This window comes from Bos taurus, chromosome 1 (assembly GCF_002263795.3).
Source record: "Bos taurus isolate L1 Dominette 01449 registration number 42190680 breed Hereford chromosome 1, ARS-UCD2.0, whole genome shotgun sequence".
Taxonomy (NCBI): domain Eukaryota; kingdom Metazoa; phylum Chordata; class Mammalia; order Artiodactyla; family Bovidae; genus Bos; species Bos taurus.
In genome coordinates, this window is record NC_037328.1 from 66,485,286 (window position 1) to 66,505,962 (window position 20,677).

A 20,677-nucleotide genomic window follows, 5' to 3' on the forward strand; every position below is an offset into this window, starting at 1 on the left:
AAATGGCAACCCATTCCAGTATTCTTGCCTGGGAAATCCCATGGATAAAAGAGCCTGGTGGGCTATAGTCCATGGGGTCACAAAAGAGTCGGATACAACTTACTAAATAATAACAACTACAAAGGCATTCAAAATTCAAGTTACAAACAAAACACGGTGCCCTCCAAACCAATCACCCTTCTAAATCAAGCTTTGGGGCTAGTGCACTGGGGCGACCCAGAGGGATGGTATGCGGAGGGAGGAGGGTGGAGGGTTCAGGATGGGGAACACATGTATACCTGTGGCGGATTCATTTTGATATTTGGCAAAACTAATACAATTTTGTAAAGTTTAAAAATAAAATAAAATTTAAAAAATAAATAATCAATCAAGCTTTGGTCCTGGGCCTCTGGTCATTCAGAATATGAGTGGACAGTTGAATGTGATAAATTGAAGTGAGAACTCTTTTGGAGATAAGCTCAGAGAAATCCAAAATAATGAAGGCCTTTAGAATTATCTTGAGTGACTTTTCCTCTCACAAGCAACTTTACAATTGAAAATTTGGTTTGCTTGTGATAGAATTATTTTGTGTACACCCTGATGAAAGGCGTACTATAAAGGAAGGTGTACTATAAAGGAAGCTATAATACTTTCAGAAAATAAGGAAGAAATAAATGTCACAAGAAAACATTGCCCCACAGATTTTCTTCTAATTAGGCAGCATGAATTGAAAAGAGCACAGGCTTGAGAGTTAAAGGGCTTTGTTCAAATTTTGGTTTCACTCCCTCTTGGCTGTGTGACCTTGAGCATGTTACTTAATCTTACTAAGCCTCACAGGGCAGTTGCAAGGATTAAGTGAAATAGACTTAGAAATGGCTTATTCCAATATCCAGAACATAACTGATACCCCACTTTCCCCCTCTTTCACTTACAAGAAACTATATAATTTAGAAGAAAATAAAGGAAAATTTAAATTTCTTCTTTAACTTAGAAGAAAATAGGATTTGGGTTTGAAGCTGGCTTTTAATTTTTTCTCTGTTACAGTGAAGATAAGAGACCATCTAGTAATCACATGACCAAAGTAACAGTGATTGACTTTGATTGATTTTGTATTTTCTTTCAGGATGTAATTTTCTTACTGGTAACATGGAAGAGTTGTATCTACTGTAAACGAACAGGGTGTTGAAAGGATTAAATGAAACACTGTGTAAATGTCCATAGTCATTGGCTTCCCTGGTGGCTCAGACGGTAAAGCGTCTGTCTACAATGCGGGAGTCCTGGGTTCCATCCCTGGGTCGGGAAGATCCTCTGGAGAAGGAAATGGCAATCTACTCCAGTACTATTGCCTGGAAAATCCCATGGACAGAGGAGCCTGGTAGGCTACAGTCCATGGGGTCACAAAGAGTCGGACATGACTGAGCGACTTCACTTTCCTTTCACTTTCAGTGCCACTTAGTTTCATTATTACTCTCTGCCTCTCTCTTGGGACATCTGTGAGAATATAATTGCCATCGATTATTTCAGAAATGCCTGTGGGCCTTCACTATCTTCCTCACAAATCACTCTTTCACCAAGGTTCTTCCCTAGAAAGACCAGCACTGAGGCACTCACAAGGTCCCTGTCTTTGCACACACTACGCAGATGATTGATTTTAAAACAAGGCACAGCAGAACCTGCATTTCCAAATGAGAGTTGTATCAGTCAATGTGCATGAGAGATTAAAATTCTTGTTCCTCTAATATCCCTCTACTCTGAGAACCTCCCTCACAACCTGCTCCGCATTCCTTTATCTCAGCAGAAACAAAACAGAAAAAGGATTTTTGAATGAATAAAGAAACAGATTTTTGTGGGTAGCTTGTAAGTTGGTTCTGAAGGCAATTCATGAATATTTTTGAGCAACAACCAGCATAATTTGCAAAGAGACAACATAGAAGGAATACTATCATTGAGGTATATTAATTATAAAATGACTTTTTAAAGTCACATCTTACAGTGGAAAAGGGTCTATGCTCAGAGGCATTAAAAAGCCTACTTCCTTTTGTGTCCCTTTCAGGCTCTGACATTGGCACCTTGCCTGTTCACAGAATCCTAAAGTTTTGACCCATATTTGGGATATCAAGTTGTTTTGTTTTGTTTTGGGTCTGTTTCTAAATCATTGTAATGATACTTTCCAGAGGAGTCTCAAAGGGCTGCATCCTCAAATACAGCAGGCCCTTGCACACTGTCAGTCCCACTGTTCTAATTTGGGGAATGGAGGCTGTTGCTAAGTAAAGCAAGGCAGCTATGACAAGAAGTAAAGATTAAGCCTAAAGGCCTGTCCTGGAGTCCTAGCTCCACTACTCACAAGGTACTTCATTATTTTGAGCCTGGTTTCCTCACCTGTGAAATGGGGGGACCCTGCCCGACTGGCCTCGGAGAACTGTGATGAGGGGTGGAGCCAGGCTGGGGGCGAGGAGCCCTTCCTGAAGCATCAAGCTTGCCCTGAGCACTCACAGTTCCTTCCAACTCTATAAGAGGTGTCTCACGGAGCCCAGAGGGCAAGCGGTGCAAAACAGGGACCAGGGGCCCTCCATGGAGGCATATGAGGTGGCCTGTGTCAGCCTGGATGAAGAGTCCTTACTGCCCATTCCCGACCCTCAGCAGGAAGCCCCAGGCTCACCAAGCGCCTCTTCACACTCCCTTTTTTCTTGCCGTTCTTGCCTGAGCTGACATCCAGCGAGCGGTAGCTGGGTGGCTTCTCCTCAGGCCAGTTTGGGGAGCACGAGCGACGATGGCGGCGGGTCTCCCAACTCTGGGGCTGCCTCTCCTTCTCCTCCTCGGAGCTCCAGGAACTGAGGCCAGAGGGCAGGGGAGGGGAGTAGCTGCGGGGCCTGCGCCTCTGGTGCCCCTGAGCGCTTTCCTTGAGGCTGGGCCTGCGGGGATCTCTCTCTGGGTAGCGGCTCCGGAGAGGGGGGCGGTGGGGCCGCCAGTGGGCCTCACTGGATGAGGGGCCGTCACCGTCGCTGAGGCTGTCCCTGTCCGACCAGCGCCTGGGTGACCAGCGATGCCTGGAGCCGCGGTGCCTCCCACGCCGCAATCGGTCCAGCTCCCTTTGCTCCAACTCCCAGCACTGAGCCTCAGGATCCCGGAGCTCCTGGTGGAAATCAGAGCAGCGGTGCTGCCTTCTCCCCTCCCTCAGATCCCAGGGTCTGGAGGGAGATGGCGTTGTGGGGAGCCACTGCTGGCGGGAGGAGCTGCTTGTCCTCCGGGAAGCCGGCAGGTCTCTGACCAGGGGAGGCAGGTGGATGACTCTGCGTTCCACAACCTCAGAGCCCAGGGAGGACAGGATGCTGCAGGGGTGGCCAGATATGGCCTGGAGGTCAGGTGGCAGAGGCTGGGCTGGGTTGAGGTTCCGCAGCTCCTTCTCCAAATACTCTAGGACACCATTGGGGATGGGAGGGTGAGCGGTTGCCTGGGTCATTGGCACCTCGGGGAGGCTGGATCGCAGGGACAAATCTGAATGAAAATAAGAATAAGAACATGCAGAACTGCTCGTCCAAAACACACTCCTCAGAATCAGGGCCCCCAAGTGCCACCTTATTTAGCGTGAATCTACGCCTTCCCATCTTCCATCACAAAGTTGCCCACTATTTGGTCATGAAGGCCCCGATGCAGCCCACGCTCCTACCCTTGCCCTTTACCCTCTCCCACCCCAAATCTCTGGCAGGGTTTACCTCGCTGCAGCAGTGGGTTCATTGGATAAGATGAAAACTGGGAGCTCCTGTCCGCCCCCCAGTACAGGGGTTTTTCCATCATCTGAGAGCCTAGGGCCTGAGCCTGCTTCATGTAGCGGTGGCGGGCCAGGGCTGCAGGGGAAAAGGGAGAAACGCAGACCCTGAGCCAGTGCAAGGCCCACACGCCCCACTTCACTTCTCTCCACCCGGCAGCCTTGCCAAGAGGCCACTTTCTCTCCTTGAAGTTTACTGTGTCCTCTCTTACACGGGTGGAAGAGTTAAGGGAAGTAGTGAATCCACTGTTCCTCTGTCAAAACGCTGGGAATAAATTCCCTGGCAAGACTGCAGTTCCTGCACCCTAGGAAATATCCTCCTGAAACTTGACTTCCTAGTCTTGAAATCATTTCATCGTCCTGCCAATTTCCAAGGTCACCTAAAATGTATAGGTAGAAATGTAGATCTTAGCAGGCAGTGAAATCTCAGGCTATAGGCCAAATATAGAAGGCACAGATGCAAAGGGCTTACAGGAGGCGGTGAGTCAGGGGCTTCTTGGGAGGATCACCTGCTCAGAGTGGAAGAAAAGGACACAGATGCTGAGGTCAATGCGCAGAATTACTGGTAAAGGGAAAGGGACTGATGAATGTTTCCAGCTGGTAATGCCAGCCCTGGGTGGGAGAAAACCACGGGGAATAAGGCAGAGAATGCAAAAACCTGAAGTAGATCCTTTCTACACTTCTCCTCACTTTATTAAATGTTGGGGTTTTCCCTAAGTAAGGGGAATCTCTAATGGGTGGGTTAGAGGCAGAGAAGAGAGAAGGGAAATACCATTTCCTTTCAGGGCAAAGAAAATAGTATAAAAAAAAAAAGCAGCCCAAGAGTCCATAGAAATGTTTCTCCAGTCCCCTCTGCAGCTGATCTGAAGCACACAACCCACAGCACATACAAATTAAAAACAAATGCATTTAGTTGTTTTGCTCACGTGATTCTATTTTGTGACCAAGTGCACATGTCTCCCAAGGTCCCTGTGTATACATGCATGTAAACAGTCCCATGTCTATCCACTTGTGTGCTTAAGTGCAGGAAGTGCCCTCTTTAGGCCCCCAGCATGGTACTCTCACCTCTTCCTGGGTTCCCCAACCCTCTGAATGCCCCTAAAGCCACAGATCTCTGCCAGAGCTTCCTCTTACCATAGTAGGAGGAGGAAAAAGACAGGCATTCTGGACCCAGCATAGGGTGGGGGATTTGCTGAGGCCAGCAGCTAAGGGTCATCTGGAAGGCTATCCAATGGCTCCAGTATAAAACCAACTTCCAACACAACAAGAAGTGGTTATAGCCAAGCCCGCAGACCTGTGTGGAGCTCCAGCCCTAATGGTGAGTCACAGCCCAGCCTGGATGAAGCCAGATGCAGGCTTAGAGCAGCTCACCCACCTGCCACACCTTCATGCCTAAGGACAGCACACCAGACCCTCTGAAGACAAGTTCACCTACTCAGCACTTTCCTCTCTCTTGCTAACACGTGCCTCCCCCAATTCCATATAACATGCCACCTTCAGCACATACAATGCCCTCCTTAATACGGGCCAGTCACTTTACATGAGTTAACTAATCCTCAGAGAAATCTCTTAAATGTGAGCGTCAGATGAGAAAGTTAGAGAGGTTACCTTCCCAGCCCAATGTCCCACAGCTGGTGACCGACCAGTAGAGGCAGTGTGTGACCCTGTGTCTGTCTGTCAAGCCTCTACTCTTTCTGCCAAACTGCAGAGTCCCCAGACTCCTTTATGTGATAAAGCAAAAAAAAACAAAAAACAAACAAAAAACCCTTTCCCAGCAGTACCTTCTCACATTATTTTTCTCTCCTCAGCACCACACCTTTCAAAACTCACTCCAGACTAATCTCTGCTTCCAGGGCCTCAGGACATCTGATCCCATTGGGAACAACGTTCGCTGCCCCCTACCCCTCTTAACTGAATCTTGATCTCCTCCCAATGGTACTGTTGCATCTTTGGGCCACTTCCTTTTTCAGCTCCTCCAATTCAATAGGAAGGAAAAGGAGAGTTGGGCTTCTCTTCTTGCTCTCCAAATGACTTCTTAATTAATGGGACCCTTTGCAGAGATGACTTCCTAGAGACTTTTCTGGATCTTCCATCAGGCTTCCTGTCAGATTTTCACACATTCCCAAGATTAACTCACCTGCTTCCTTCTTAACTGCCACCATCTCTTTCTAGGGTCCTTTCCTTCCCTAATGCACTGGGGTGAAAAAATATAGTCTCTGAGCTTCTACCTTGCGTGCCTGTCCCTAAAAAAATAGCTCGATGGGGAAGTCTAGACTATCAGGCTTTCTGTTGCTCACCTAATGGGGAATCAGGCAACAAAATAAGAAACATGGAGAAATTAACAAAGCCTTGCTGCTGCTAAGTCACTTCAGTCGTGTCCGACTCTGTGACCCCATAGATGGCAGCCCACCAGGCTCCCCCGTCCCTGGGATTCTTCAGGCAAGAACACTGGAGTGGGTTGCCATTTCCTTCTTCAATGCATGAAAGTGAAAAGTGAAAGTGAAGTCGCTCAAGTCGTGTCTGACCCTCAGCGACCCGACCCCATGGACTGCAGCCTACCAGGCTCCTCCGTCCATGGGATTTTCCAGGCAGGAGTACTGGAGTGGGGTGCCAAACAAAGCCTTAAATGACTCCTAATAAGTTATCTCTGAACCTCAGTGGTGTAAAATCTGTCTTGATCACCTTTAATGAGATAGTTAAATATACAGACTCCTGGATCCCACTCCCAGACTGGCCTTCAGTCAAATACAAGGTGAGAAAATCCATGTTTTCAACAAGCTTTAAGGCAGGAGTTGGAGTTGACTATTGTGGATTCTCAACTCTCAACAACATTCTGAGAATTATGGTCCTCAGGGATAGGTTTCCATAAACACAGGCTTTAAGAGTCACTGGGACTTCCACTGGAATCCCAGCATGTATTAGCTGTGTAATTTCAGTTGAGTCTCCACAGTATGTTAGTTCAACCTCCTCATTTTTGAGCTGGGGATAATAAGTAGTGAAGTGAAAGTGTTAGCCACTCAGTCATGTCTGACTGATTTGTGACCCCATGGACTGTAGCCCGATAGGCAACTCTGTCTATGGAAATCTCCAGGCAAGAATACTGGAGTGGGTTGCCATTTCCTCCTCCAGGGGATCTTCCTGACCCAGTGATCGAACCCAGGTCTCTTGCATTGCAGGCAGATTCTTTACTATCTGAGCCAACAGGGAAGCCCCAGGGATAATAATACCTATTTCATAAAGTTGTTGCAGTTAAATGAGGTAATACATATGAAATGCCTAATACTGGCAAATATTCAATGGGTCATGGCTCATGTTGTTACAATAAATGGTTAATATAAGTCACTACTTTCACCTTAGATCCCATAGAAGACAAAAAGTACACATTTGGAGACTAAAGCATCAAAAGCATATTCATTTTCATTTCTGAGGAAAACCCGGGGCATGTGCTTTAAGATCACCCTTTGTGACAGAAATAATGCTCAACACCTCCCTTCCACCAGAGACCCGCAGCCAGAATCCTCTGTGTGAATCACCCATGGTGCCTGAATCACCCTGAGGACCTCCAACTCTTTCCACTCCTTACCACCCCCTCTTCACTCTTACAGAGAGTTCTTCGCCCTCCATGAGCCATAGGTCATACCGTCCTTTTTCTTTTTTTTTATATATACTGGCAGTATACACAGTATACTGATTTGACTGGCAGTCCTTTCAAGGACATCCTCAGAAACACCCTAGAATCTCACACCCCTTGAACCCTTGCTATTTCAGCTTTCGGGAACTACCAGTCCATGCTTCCTGGGCGCATGATGATTCCATTGTCAGACAACCAACCTCAAATAGCCATTTTTCCAATATGCGTAGATCTCCTTGACTGATTCAGCAACCCTGCTTCCCTCCTCCAGAGCAGCAGTTTAAACATTCCCCACTTCTGATGTCTTCCCCGCAGTATGAACTTTCAGCTGATAACATGTCTTTGTTAAGGAAGAGGAACCAGTCCTGGACATGGAATCAAGAGACCTAGGACTAGTCCAAGGCTTACCACTAACAAGCTGTGTATAATTGTGGAAATCTCTGTCTAGGCCCCACTTCCCTCAGCTGAAGTGGGGTTACTAAACTTTGGTGTCATTTTTGTTTTACTTCTCCCTGGTCCTCTCACTGGAAAGCTGGGGCAGGTTGTGGGGGTGGGCTGTGGTCACAGAAGCTCAAGAATCACTGACATCGTTCTTGAAGCTGCCTTGTGTGTCTAGAATTTTGATCTGCTGAAATCGAGACAGGCTGGTGTCAACTCACTCCCCCAGCTTCTTCCCTTACACTTTAATCATATTCCTTGTGTTAACAACTTCCTCTCTCTCTCCAGAGGGCAGGCTTCCTTTTCCTTCCCTCTCTTACAGTGAAAGGTAGTCCTGATGTCACTCCCACTGACTCCATCCCTCCTCAGTTGCTGCCTCACTTCACAATGCTTCCTTTCTCTTTCTTTCTACTGGCCTTGGTTCTCCATCTACAAGTATGCTTCAGTTCAGTTCAGTTGCTCAGTTGTATCCAACTCTTTGTGACCCTATGAATCGCAGCACGCCAGGCCTCCCTGTCCATCACCAATTCCCAGAGTTTACTCAAACTCATGTCCATTGAGTCGGTGATGCCATCCAGCCATCTCATCCTCTGTTGTCCCCTTCTCCTCCTGCCCCCAATCCCTCCTAGCATCAGGGTCTTTTCCAATGAGTCAACTCTTCGCATCAGGTGGCCAAAGTATTGGAGTTTCAGCTTTAGCATCAGTCCTTCCAATGAACACCCAGGCTGATCTCCTTTAGGATGGACAGGTTGGATCTCCTAGCAGTCTAAGGGACTCTCAAGAGTCTTCTCCAACACCACAGTTCAAAAGCATCAATTCTTCAGCACTCAGCTTTCTTCACAGTCCCTCACATCTATACATGACCACTGGAAAAACCATAGCCTTGCTTAGGGTTACCTTATTTTAAAAAAAAAAAAAAAAATCAACAATCACATCCACCCTCTTCCCCATCCAAGAGCTTAACTTGACAAGTCCTGCCCTCTCTGTGTAATCTCCTCTTGTCACCAAATTTCTCAGGACAGACTCCCCAGGTGACTCACTTTGAAAGTGACCTCATCTGCTCAAGTTCAAGGATCTTTCTTTGTGGCCCACATTTCCTTATCTCACCAGTTCTTCTAAATGAAATCTAACCACTTGGGAGAAACCACTTTCTCCCAGAACCTGTTAATCAGCTTACGGACAGTAGACACATTTATCGCTGGTGCTGTGTCCCTAGCCCCTGCCTGTTTTGAGTGCCCCACAGACTTAGGGATTCCGAGAAAGTATCCTGGGAGAGTTTCTCTCATCTCAGTCTTTATATTACAGCACCGGGAGCAGTGACTCCTACATGACCTCCTTCCCAGAGGAGGGATAGAAAGGCAAGGAGCTCCAGGGCCCAATACCGAGTTCTCTGCTATTTCTTGTCTCTTGAAGGAGCTTATTGGCATCTCAGCCAATCCCATAGCGATCTACACAGACAGGCTGTGGCAGCCTCTGTTGTGGGAAATTCACATACTGTAAGTCAGACGAGAACGAATGCAACACCGCATTGTTTCTGCTACTTACCTTGTGTGACTCCTCTGACCTTCAGTCTCCTTATTGTTAAATAACAATGATACCTGCCTTCTAGGGTTGTGAGGATTCAAAAGGGAAATATATGCAAAGGCCCCACACACCAGACATCCAATAAAAGTTAGTTCTCTTTTCCTATAAGACAGCAACCTCAGAACACAGGCCTGAAACCAGACTCGGACCATTGAGCTTCCTGACATTATAGATTAGGTTTTGTTTCTATCTTAAAAGCCACTTTCTGGGTTTCTTTTAATATCCTTCAAATGGACCAAAATGATAACAGTGGTTATATCTGGGTGCTCAGATCAGTTTTTTCATTTTCCTGAATTTCTCAGATTTCCTACAAGGTAATACTTTACTTATACCACCAGGAAAAGGAAATGCTACTTTAAAAACACAAAAAAATCCTTCCTTTAAAGCTGCTGATTCTGCTCCATCCGTTCAGTAAGAAAAGATCTTTGTGGAATAAACTTTCTTCTTTTGTCTTCACCAAATGTTTTAGGGCATGTCACAATTCTGTTTTATTAATAAAAGGCCAAATTCAAGCCCAAAGAAAGATCACTGTTAGAACAAGATCTTCTGCCTTCTCTTTCCTTTGTCTAAAACAGAGACTCTCAAAGTGTGGCCCCTAGACCAGCAGTGTGAACTTCTGAGAAATAAAAATCCTCAGGCCCACGCAAGACCGATTAAATCAGAAACTCCAAAGATAGAGCCGGCAACCAAGTTTTAACAAGCCCTCCAGGAGATTCTTAAGTTTGAGGACCCCCGCTCCAACACCTCTCTCTCTTCTGATCTGTTCTTTTCAAGTCATCTCTAGGAAGTGGCCTTCTCTCTCATTGTTCCATGCAAACCACTCCCTCCAGCCACCTCATGTCCAAGCAAGGTCAGAGTTGGGGGAAAATACTGAAGCAGAGGCCTATCAGGGCTGCTGAGGAAAGGACTCCAGTGGACAGACCCATCTGAAGGGGGCCTTAGGCAGTCTAGAAGGTGAACAGGCATAAGTCTTCCCGCCTGGCTCTATGGCTTCCCTAAGCATCATTTTCTGAACTGAGCCCAAAGACCTCTGAGCCTGTGATGAGAAGGGCATAGAGAAGAACCTGGGAGAATGCAAGGTTTTGACGTGGTCATGTGAAATTGATATGTCTGGGGCACTAGGCTTCCGTCCCGCCCCATCCCACTGCTCATCTGTCCCCCTCACCTTCCTGGGGGCAGCAGCAGCGGTTGGGACAGCAAGGGCAGCGGAGGTAGCAGCAGCAGTACTGGGGGCAACACTGGCACCAGCACACTCCAATCAGCAGGAGCAGGAGGAGGGCTCCCAGGATGATGAAGATCACGGTCAGCCAGTCTGCAGGGGGGAAGCCAAGCAAGGGTCGAACTAAATCTTCAGGGGCATGCTTTAGCTTGTAACATGCTAAAGGTCTGATCTACACAGCTCTTGACCTATAAGTTAAGGATGAGCAATATACACGCAGAATTAAAAATTCAGCTTTGGTAAAGTACTTCAGAGGCTGGCTACCGACCACAATAACCTAGGTTTGCTTGTTTCTGTTTTTTTTTCCCTTTATGTAAAAGTGTCCCAGTGGGGGTGGCCAAATAGAAATCTCCAAGAGCACTTACGCAGGACGATGAGCTTCACTTCCTTATCTGGGTCTCCTGACGTGTCCCCTGGGGCCTCAATGGTGCAGTAATACACTCCATGGTCCCACCACATCACTTCATTAATCACCAGATCTGCTCCTGCAGTGAAGGAGGGGAAGGTGCCAGCAATTAAAGGAGAGGGCATGGGTTTCTGATTTCTGGTAGCTTCAGGTCCCCAGCATTATACTTCCACATCCTAAAAGGGCCTCTCATAGTTAGAGAAAGGCCTCTATTCCTTCCTTTGAGATTCTCTTCTTCCTCTGAACAGTATAAAGGTGGTAAAACTGACCACTTAGTGAGCTCTACCAGGTACCCTGAAAGGAGTTAGGATACATCACCCCACTTCCTTCCTTCCACAACTCTCTAAATGGGTGAGGTAGAGGTTACCAGTTACCTCCCAATGTCTATCCTCCCTTTCTCTCATGGTCGTAGAATTTTTGCTCATGTATCAATACATAGCTATCCAGAATAAAGTCACTAATTGTCATCCTCTCTTACAGATGGACATGGACATGTGACTTGGTTCTGGTGGACAGAATATAAACAGAAGTGTCACATGACGGCTCTCAGGAACCTTCTTGAAAACAGTTTGGGAACATCTTTGCTCTTTTCTTCTTCATTTCTTCCTCCACTCTGTTATCTGGAAAGCAAATGTGATGGCTACCATCTTGGACCGTAAGGAAAGAGATGACATTCTTAGTGAGCAGGAAGGAGCTTGGGTTCCTGAGGAATTAATGGAACAGAGCCACCACACTAGTTCTGGTCTGTCTAGCCCCAAATTTACACCTGTATGTGTGCGTGCTCAGTTGCTCAGTCATGTCTGACTCTCTGTGACCCCACAGACTGTGTAGCCCATCAGGCTCCTCTGTCCATGGAATTTTCTAGGCAAGAATATTGGGTTTCCATTTCCTCTTCCAGGGGATCTTCCTAACCCAGAGACCAAACCAGAGTCTCTGCCTGCATTGGGAGGCAGGTTCTTTACCACTGAGCCACCAAGGAAGAAATTAACTTTTTATTGTTTAAGTCACTAATAGTTGGGGCTTTTGCTTACTCGAAATCAAATTTAATCCTGATACAAGGGGTAGGATTATTAGCTGCATATCAGATGAGGAAACTAAGACTAGAGGGAACTGGAACATAGAGAAGTAACAAAGAGAGGTAGGTTCAAACTTAAGTCTTGCCTCAAAGCTGGTGCCCTCAACCACCAAGCTCTAATGTCTTCTCCAAACTGGGTAGGAAAATCCACAGCTTGGGTTCCTCACCAGCTGTGAACATACACTTCTGAATCTTGATGGGACAGTTGAGATGAACTTGAGGAACAAGTAAGGATGAAATGCCAATATTTTCAGAATAAGTGTTACTCAAGAAAAGAATGAGTTTTGTGAGCACCAAGTCTCTACCCCATTAAGATAGATGAAGGTTATGTTCACATTTAATAAAGGCAAATGTTCTCTAAAGACCTTCTGTGGGTCCAGCACTATGTCAGACTCTGTGGAAGCTCAAACAAGACCTGTGCTGTGTCTGTCCTGAAAGGGCTTAAGGTCTAGTCAGAGACATCAGGGTAGCCCCCATGTCCAAGCTACTTTAGCCACACAAAGTACCAGAGGACACCTTCAAATCCTTAAAGACCTTAGTTATAGATTTGATCCTGCTTACTTGGCAGTCATAGTTGCAATTCTTTTTTATCTGTTGGTTAAGAAATATTTATTGAGGAAATGAAACAAACATGCAAGGTCATGCACCACTGGAGCTAACTTTGACTTCTCTTTCCTTCTCTTTCTACGTCAATCCCTACCGTTTTTTTCCTACTCATGATTTTCCAACCTGCTGCCTTTCCCAGAAATAAGCTTACCCCAGACTTGGAAAAATGGTGAAAGTGCTTTGGAGGAAAGACCCCCTCCAAGGTTAATGTGTATTATAAATCTCCCCCAATTTTACTAGAGACAAAGATTATTTCATGGATATCAGAATAATGATTCTGATGCATTCATTAGAACTGATTTGACAGGGTATTCTCAAATGATGCAAACACAGGCATAAAAATTTCAGAAAACAAGGGCTCCAAGAAGTCACAACAATCCCGGAGATAGAAATTAAAACCCAGGGGAAATACCACTTTCCCATGGGGATAAGGAGGCAGAATTTGACCCAAAGGTGGTTGGGAGTAGGGGTAGTGGACAGTGTTATTCATTTAGAAAGAAAAAGAAAATGACAGAAAATCAGAGACTATCACCTGTGGGGACTTTCGTCCTTCAAAATCTGTAAAGGAAAATTTAAACTTTGGGGTCAGATCAGAGTTAAGTTTCTGGGCTCTGGATAGAGTAGTCACCCTGAACCTCTGAGGATGCACCTAAAAACTGGAAAAGGACAGATGTTCCATAAGGCTGAATGCTCAAGGGCTGACTTGGGAAGGTCAGAGGTTGAATATAAACAGATCAGACTTACATACTGCAGCCAAAGTATTATACACAAAGTTGGAAGCAGTTTTTAAACTAGGTTGATCTATCTCTAAAACAGTCATCGAATATTCACTGATTTCTTCAGATTGTTGCTATGGGTACCCTGAGTAGCCTGCTAGGTGTATTCTCCCACTTTTCCCCCCCACTTTTAACCAGTCAATATTTATTTAACACCATGCTGCTGCTTGGAATACGGAATGAAGCTGGGCAAAGACTAATAGAGTTTTGCCAAGAAAATGCACTGGTCATAGCAAACACCCTCTTCCAACAACACAAGACAAGACTCTACACATGGACATCACCAGATGGTCAACACCGAAATCAGATTGATTATATTCTTTGCAGCCAAAGATGGAGAAGCTCTATACAGTCAGCAAAAACAAGACCAGGAGCTGACTGTGGCTCAGATCATGAACTCCTTATTGCCAAATTCAGACTGAAATTGAAGAAAGTAGGGAAAATCACTAGACCATTCAGGTATGATCTAAATCAAATCCCTTATGAGTATACAGTGGAAGTGAGAAATAGATTTAAGGGCCTAGATCTGATAGATAGAGTGCCTGATGAACTATGGAATGAGGTTTGTGACATTGTACAGGAGATAGGGATCAAGACCATCCCCATGGAAAAGAAATGCAAAAAAAGCAAAAGCGCTGTCTGGGGAGGCCTTACAAATAGCTGTGAAAAGAAGAGAAGCAAAAAATGAAGGAGAAAAGGAAAGATATAAGCATCTGAATGCAGAGTTCCAAAGAATAGCAAGAAGAGATAAGAAAGCTTTCCTCAGTGATCAATGCAAAGAAATAGAGGAAAACAACAGAATGGGAAAGACTAGAGATCTCTTCAAGAAAATTAGAGATACCAAGGGAACATTTCATGCAAAGATGGGCTCGATAAAGGACACAAATGGTATGGACCTAACAGAAGCAGAAGATATTAAGAAGAGGTGGCAAGAATACACAGAAGAACTGTACAAAAAAGATCTTCACCACCCAGATAATCACGATGGTGTGATCACTCATCTAGAGCCAGACATCCTGGAATGTGAAGTCAAGTGGGCCTTAGAAAGCATCACTACAAATAAAGCTAGTGGAGGTGATGGAATTCCAGTTGAGTTATTTCAAATCATGAAAGATGATGCTGTGAAAGTGCTGCACTCAATATGCCAGCACATTTGGAAAACTCAGCAGTGGCCACAGGACTGGAAAAGGTCAGTTTTCGTTCCAATCCCAAAGAAAGGCAATGCCAAAGAATGCTCAAACTACCGCACAATTGCAGTCATCTCACACGCTAGTAAAGTAATGCTCAAAATTCTCCAAGCCAGGCTTCAGCAATATGTGAACCGTGAACTTCCTGATGTTCAAGCTGGTTTTAGAAAAGGCAGAGGAACCAGAGATCAAATTGCCAACATCCACTGGATCATGGAAAAAGCAAGAGAGTTCCAGAAAAACACCTCTTTCTGCTTTATTGACTATGCCAAAGCCTTTGACTGTGTGGATCACAATAAACAGTGGAAAATTCTGAAAGAGATGAGAACACCAGACTACCTGATCTGCCTCTTGAGAAATTTGTATGCAGGTCAGGAAGCAACAGTTAGAACTGGACATGGAACAACAGACTGGTTCCAAATAGGAAAAGGAGTACATCAAGGCTGTATATTGTCACCATGCTTATTTAACTTCTATGCAGAGTACATCATGAGAAACGCTGGACTGGAAGAAACACAAGCTGGAATCAAGATTGCCGGGAGAAATATCAATAACCCCAGATATGCAGATGACACCACCCTTATGGCAGAAAGTGAAGAGGAACTCAAAAGCCTCTTGATGAAGATGAAAGTGGAGAGTGAAAAAGTTGGCTTAAAGCTCAATATTCAGAAAACGAAGATCATGGCATCCGGTCCCATCACTTCATGGGAAATAGATGGGGGAACAGTGGAAACAGTGTCAGACTTTACTTTTTGGGGCTCCAAAATCACCGCAGATGGTGACTGCAGCCATGAAATTAAAAGACGCTTACTCTTCGGAAGGAAAGCTATGACCAACCTAGATAGCATATTCAAAAGCAGAGACATTACTTTGCCAACAAAGGTCCATCTAGCCAAGGCTATGGTTTTTCCTGTGGTCATGTATGCATGTGAGAGTTGGACTGTGAAGAAGGTTGAGCGCCAAAGAATTGATGCTTTTGAACTGTGGTGTTGGAGAAGACTCTTGAGAGTCCCTTGGACTGCAAGGAGATCCAACCAGGCCATTCTGAAGATCAGCCCTGGGATTTCTTTGGAGGAAGTAATGCTAAAGCTGAAACTCCAGTACTTTGGCCACCTCATGCAGAGTTGATTCCTTGGGAAAGACTCTGATGCTGGAAGGGATTGGGGGCAGGAGGAGAAGGGGACGACAGAGGATGAGATGGCTGGATGGCATCACTGACTCGATGGTCGTGAGTCTGAGTGAACTCCTGGAGTTGGTGATGGACAGGGAGGCCTGGCGTGCCGTGATTCATGGGGTCACAAAGAGTCAGACACGACTGAGCGACTGAAGTGAACTGAACTGAACTGCTGCTAAGTCGCTTCAGTCATGTCCGACTCTGTGCGACCCCATAGACGGCAGCCCATGAGGCTCCGCCATCCCTGGGATTCTCCAGGCAAGAACACTGGAGTGGGTTGCCATTTCCTTCTGCAATGCATGAAAGTGAAAAGTGAAAGTGAAGTCGCTCAGTCGTGTCAGACTCGTATTGACCCCATGGACTGCAGCCCACGAGGCTCCTCCTTCCTTGGGATTTTCCAGGCAAGAGTACTGGAGTGGGGTGCCATTGCCTTCTCTGATTTAACACTATAGATAAAGCTCATTTAAATAGGCTCTGAATTCTGTGCCAATAATCCACTGGACATGGAATCCATTCCCCCCAGTAATGTGGGGCGCTGACCCTTCATTCACAGGTGTGCTAAATGGTCATAATGAAAGTTCACCACACACATGTGGTTTTCTAAGTGCTTTATACACATCATCTCACTTAATCCTGACAACTCTCCATGAGACAAGTACTATGGCAAGTCCCACCTTACAGAAATTGAGGCTTAAAAAATGAAAGGGACTTGCCCAAGTTCACAACCCCTGTGAGTACAGAACAGGGACCTACACCTGAGTCTGACACCTGAGTCTACTCCTTGTACTCCCACAAAGAACGCATATGCTTCAGATGTAGCTCTCAGATGTCGTATTTGATGTTTACTTCAGTGTGGGGAGACAAAGACCATTATGCCCATCTTTCAGATTTGATAACAGAGGCCAGAGAAAAGAATCGGTCACTAAGCAAGGGGGTGGAAGCATGGGATCACCACCCCGTCTTTTGATTCTACACCCAGTGCTCTTTCCTCTACCAGTGAAGGGCAAGGGTCCATAAGTGGCCATCTACTTAGAAACCCCCACTCCATAGATTTGGGAAACAGGGGTAGCCAGAGGGGAACTCAGGCATCTGGGGTTTGAGCAGGCCTTGAGAGCACTTTCTGGAAGAAATCAAGGGAGCCTGAGCCACATGTTAGCCATGAATCTCAGGAAGGTGAAGGAAAACACCCAGTCCCAGACCTTTAGCCAAAGCTGTAGGCCGTCCTCTTGTCTGAGCCCAACTTCCAGGGTACTGACTTCAGAGGGGGTGGCACATTCTGTGCATTTGGCACTTTCCTCAAAAAATGAAAGTGACCAAGTAGACCATCAAGCAACAGAAGAAAAGGGAAATCCCCACAATGACTCAGCCTGCTAGGCCTGGTATCTACACAGCTCTCCACCCCCAGTCCCCAGCTGCCTCCAAACTCACGATTCTGGATGGTGATCTTGCGCTGCCGGTAATCCACCCCCAGCACAGGTTCACTCTGCCCCCGCCGCTGGGCCACGATGCGAACTTCCCGCTGGCTGTCATTGCAGTCATTGGACGGGTCCTGGCCCAGGGATAAAGCTGCTTGGTATGCTGGAGAAAGAGGACATGGGCAAGTCACACAGCAGTGAGGAATTCCCATCAAGAAAGGTGACCTTAGTGGTCCCTGGAGCAGTGAAGGTTCTCAGTGTTTCCTGAGTCTCTGCATCTCTTAGGCATCTTCTCAAAGATGGGGATCTGAGAGTCTACGTTTCTAATGAGCTCCCAGGTGAAACCATTGCTCACACTTTGAGCAGCAAGACTCCAGAACCCTCTACTGGGCCAAAATTTCCAAATCCTGAACTGAATCACCACCTCCATCCAAATGTCCCCTGCCTCATTTCCAAAGTGACTCCAGAATCTGCTCCCAAATGGTTCCTCTAACCTGCCCTCTCAATATACGTTTTGAGAGCTGTTAAATCTGCTGATGATAAATGTCTTCTACCTGGTCCCTCCTACTTTCCCACTTAATGCATGCATTTTAAGAGTAGCCCCCAGGAAACAATGCCTCAGTTTAGAAAGGGGGTGTTTTGGGAACAAGGTGAGGCTCTGTGGGTGGCTCAGTAAGTTAGGTTTTGGAGCTCATATTGTAAGATACTAGTCGGGGCTAAAAATGGTAAAGCTGATGCCTCCCCCTGCTTTGCCTCATCTTGGGAAGCTCAGGGTGAACAGGGTCTACTTCTATTCTCCAAATTTCTAAAGGTCAATTGTCCCAGGTCGGTGGTGGGAGTCTGGGCTCTTCTGTTTCTTGAGAGAGGCAGAGGTGGGCATTGAGAGAAGGACTTAGGTTCAAGACAGCAAGAATGACATGAGTGGGGCAGTTGTCACCGAGAGGGAGGACTTGGCTAAGTGTAGGGGAGAGCCACGCAGCATTCAGAGATGCCCACAATGAGCAGGCTACCTGTGGCCAGTGCGCTCCCAGTCACTGAGGCATGACTGTCTACCGGAAGGCTGGCCCTAGACAGGGATGTGGCAGTGGGCTGGAGGCTCACAAATGACCGTTCCTCATTCATCCTGTGGCTAGTGGGTGGGGTGGGGGATACGAGTGCACCAGGCATTAACTAGGATGCAGGACTTGCTCTGCCTTTTTACTTAATGTCTAAGCTGCCTTCATTCCTTTTTGAACAAAGTGAAACAGAAATTTTAAAATAAATTAATGGTATGTGACCCTGAATAAGTTATGTCATCTACTTGGCCTCAGCTTGTCTATCTATAAAATGAGGGAACTGCAATAAGCAATCTTTCTGGCTTCTTCTCACTATAAGGATTTGTGATCCTAAATAATTCCTAACCCTAATGGCAGTACTTCACAGAGGGGCCTTGGGAGAGTGGGGGGCAAGAGTGGGGAGGAGGGCACTCACATGCAGAATAGTAGTCAAAGATGGGGTCCTTGCAGAAGGACTTGAAGCGCCACGTCACCACCACATCCTGGAGCTGGGCAGAGGTGGTGTAGTCACATTTGAGGATGACGGAGGCAAACAGGGTGACATAGCGCTCCGTGTGCTGGACCGTCACCAGCAAGGACATGCAGCCTGCAGCCAAGAGCAGAAGACAATGCTGAAGGACTCTAAGGGGTGACTTCCTTCTATTCATGGGGCAAGAAAAGCAATGTCCATAAGCAAACACACTGCCTGGCTGGTTGGGAGCAGCTCACAGGCAATTGTCTTACTCAGCCTGGGCGGGGTTGTGGTGGATATTACAGACACCCTGGAGGAGATGGAGGGAAAAAAGAGGAAGAATCATGACTCCTAAGTTGGCTACAGTCCATATGGAGTGATGACACATCCAACAATGATAAAGAAACGATATTAAAAGAAGGCCATAAAAGAATGACTTTGCTAGTGTAGATATTTTTTCATGTCACTTCTCTTCTTAAAATGTTTTCCCATTTCCCTAAGGATAAAGTTCAACCTCTGTACCCTGGCCTAGGAGACCAGTCAGGTCTGCTTTCAGCCTTTCTCTGGGGCCTCATCTCCCTTCATGCCCCACTCTGACAGAGGGCTTTGGACACTCTAGACTTGCCTCCGTCCTTCTCGTGCTAGGATCAATGTCTTCCGCAGGTCATCCCAGGTGTACATCTCTTGTGGAGCACTCTTCCACATCACCAGTTGCTACTCCACTCCCTTCACCAGGCTAAGCAAGATTTATTTCTTAGGTTTTCAGCTACACCCTTGCCTCCTCTGACTGCAAGTGTGGAAGAGGGGGCTTCCTCTGTTTTCCCAAAGTGCCCTGCCCTACCTCTGGCAGCACTTTTCACACTTCTTGGGGATGGCCTGGCTACTGTAGGCTTGGAGGCCTACTGGGCTTGCTTCTGGCTCACTGTTCAAACACAAGAGCCTCATACTGGCACCTGTCACCTCCTTAAAAAGTGAAGTCACTCAGTCATGTCCAGCTCTTTGCAACCCCATGGACTGTAGCCTGCCAGGCTCCTCTGTCCTTGGAATTCTCCAGGCCAGAATACTGGAGTGGGTGCCCATCTCCAGGGGATCTTTCCAACCCAGGGATCAAACCCAGGTCTCCCACATTGCAGGCAGAATCTTTACCTTCTGAGCCACCAGGAAGCCCTTAGCACCCAACAAATGTACGTTCATTCATGTTGAATACATGATGGAATGAATGACAGTGAAAATTGGCAGTACAACTGCTCCAACATAAGCACAAAACAAATTAAAAAAAAAATGATCAGACTGACAATTTTTTTTCACAAAAGATTTGAAGGAACTAACAATTTTTCTTTTACTTTTAAAAACTTTCTCCCCTTACCTTCCAAATCTACAGATATACTTAAAGCTCCAAGTCTGTGTTGATGAGGAACCAGGTGGCACAGAAATGTCAGGTGGGACTTTGACATGGTCAGAGGTCCACACATTACCAGCATCTTCAGATGTTCCTGTGTCAATATGGATTCTAGGCCCAGTTATAGGGGCCTTCTTACAGCAGGTTTCATGTGGAGAAATAGTACCCAAACTTGAGCATACATCACCAGGAGGACTTGTGACAGCCCAGATCACTGTCAGCGGGAGTTTCTAATTCAGTAGGACTTGGGTGGGACCCAAGAACTTACATCTAATAAATTTCCAGGAGATTCTGATACTACTTCTCTGGGCACCGTACTTTGAGGACCACTGGTATAGACTAGCTAAATTAAACCCAGGCTTTGGACTCAGATACAGTTGGGTTCAAATCAAACTGTACTACTCACTTGGACACTGGAGAAGTTATTTACTCTCTCTGAGCCTGTGTTTCTTCAGCTATGAACAGAGATTGTATAAGTACTAACCTCATCAGGTCCTTGCAAGAATGCAGTGAAAT

The 20,677-nt window shown here is 46.2% G+C and overlaps 1 protein-coding gene across 3 annotated transcripts in view; it reads right to left on the reverse strand.

Moving 5' to 3' along the window:
• The window catches only part of ILDR1 (immunoglobulin like domain containing receptor 1), a 41,064-nt gene that overhangs the window by 9,031 nt on the left and 11,356 nt on the right, over positions 1-20,677 (reverse strand). The window contains exons 2-7 of one of the 3 annotated variants that reach the window (NM_001102214.1): positions 18,727-18,897; positions 17,270-17,419; positions 10,983-11,102; positions 10,564-10,710; positions 3,693-3,824; positions 2,639-3,474 (exon numbers count right to left, since the gene is read on the reverse strand). In NM_001102214.1, coding sequence (NP_001095684.1) covers positions 2,639-3,474; positions 3,693-3,824; positions 10,564-10,710; positions 10,983-11,102; positions 17,270-17,419; positions 18,727-18,897 — 1,556 coding nt within the window. The remainder of the gene's footprint in view (positions 1-2,638; positions 3,475-3,692; positions 3,825-10,563; positions 10,711-10,982; positions 11,103-17,269; positions 17,420-18,726; positions 18,898-20,677) is intronic. The other 2 variants (XM_010801181.4, XM_024990833.2) reach the window with 2 other exon arrangements.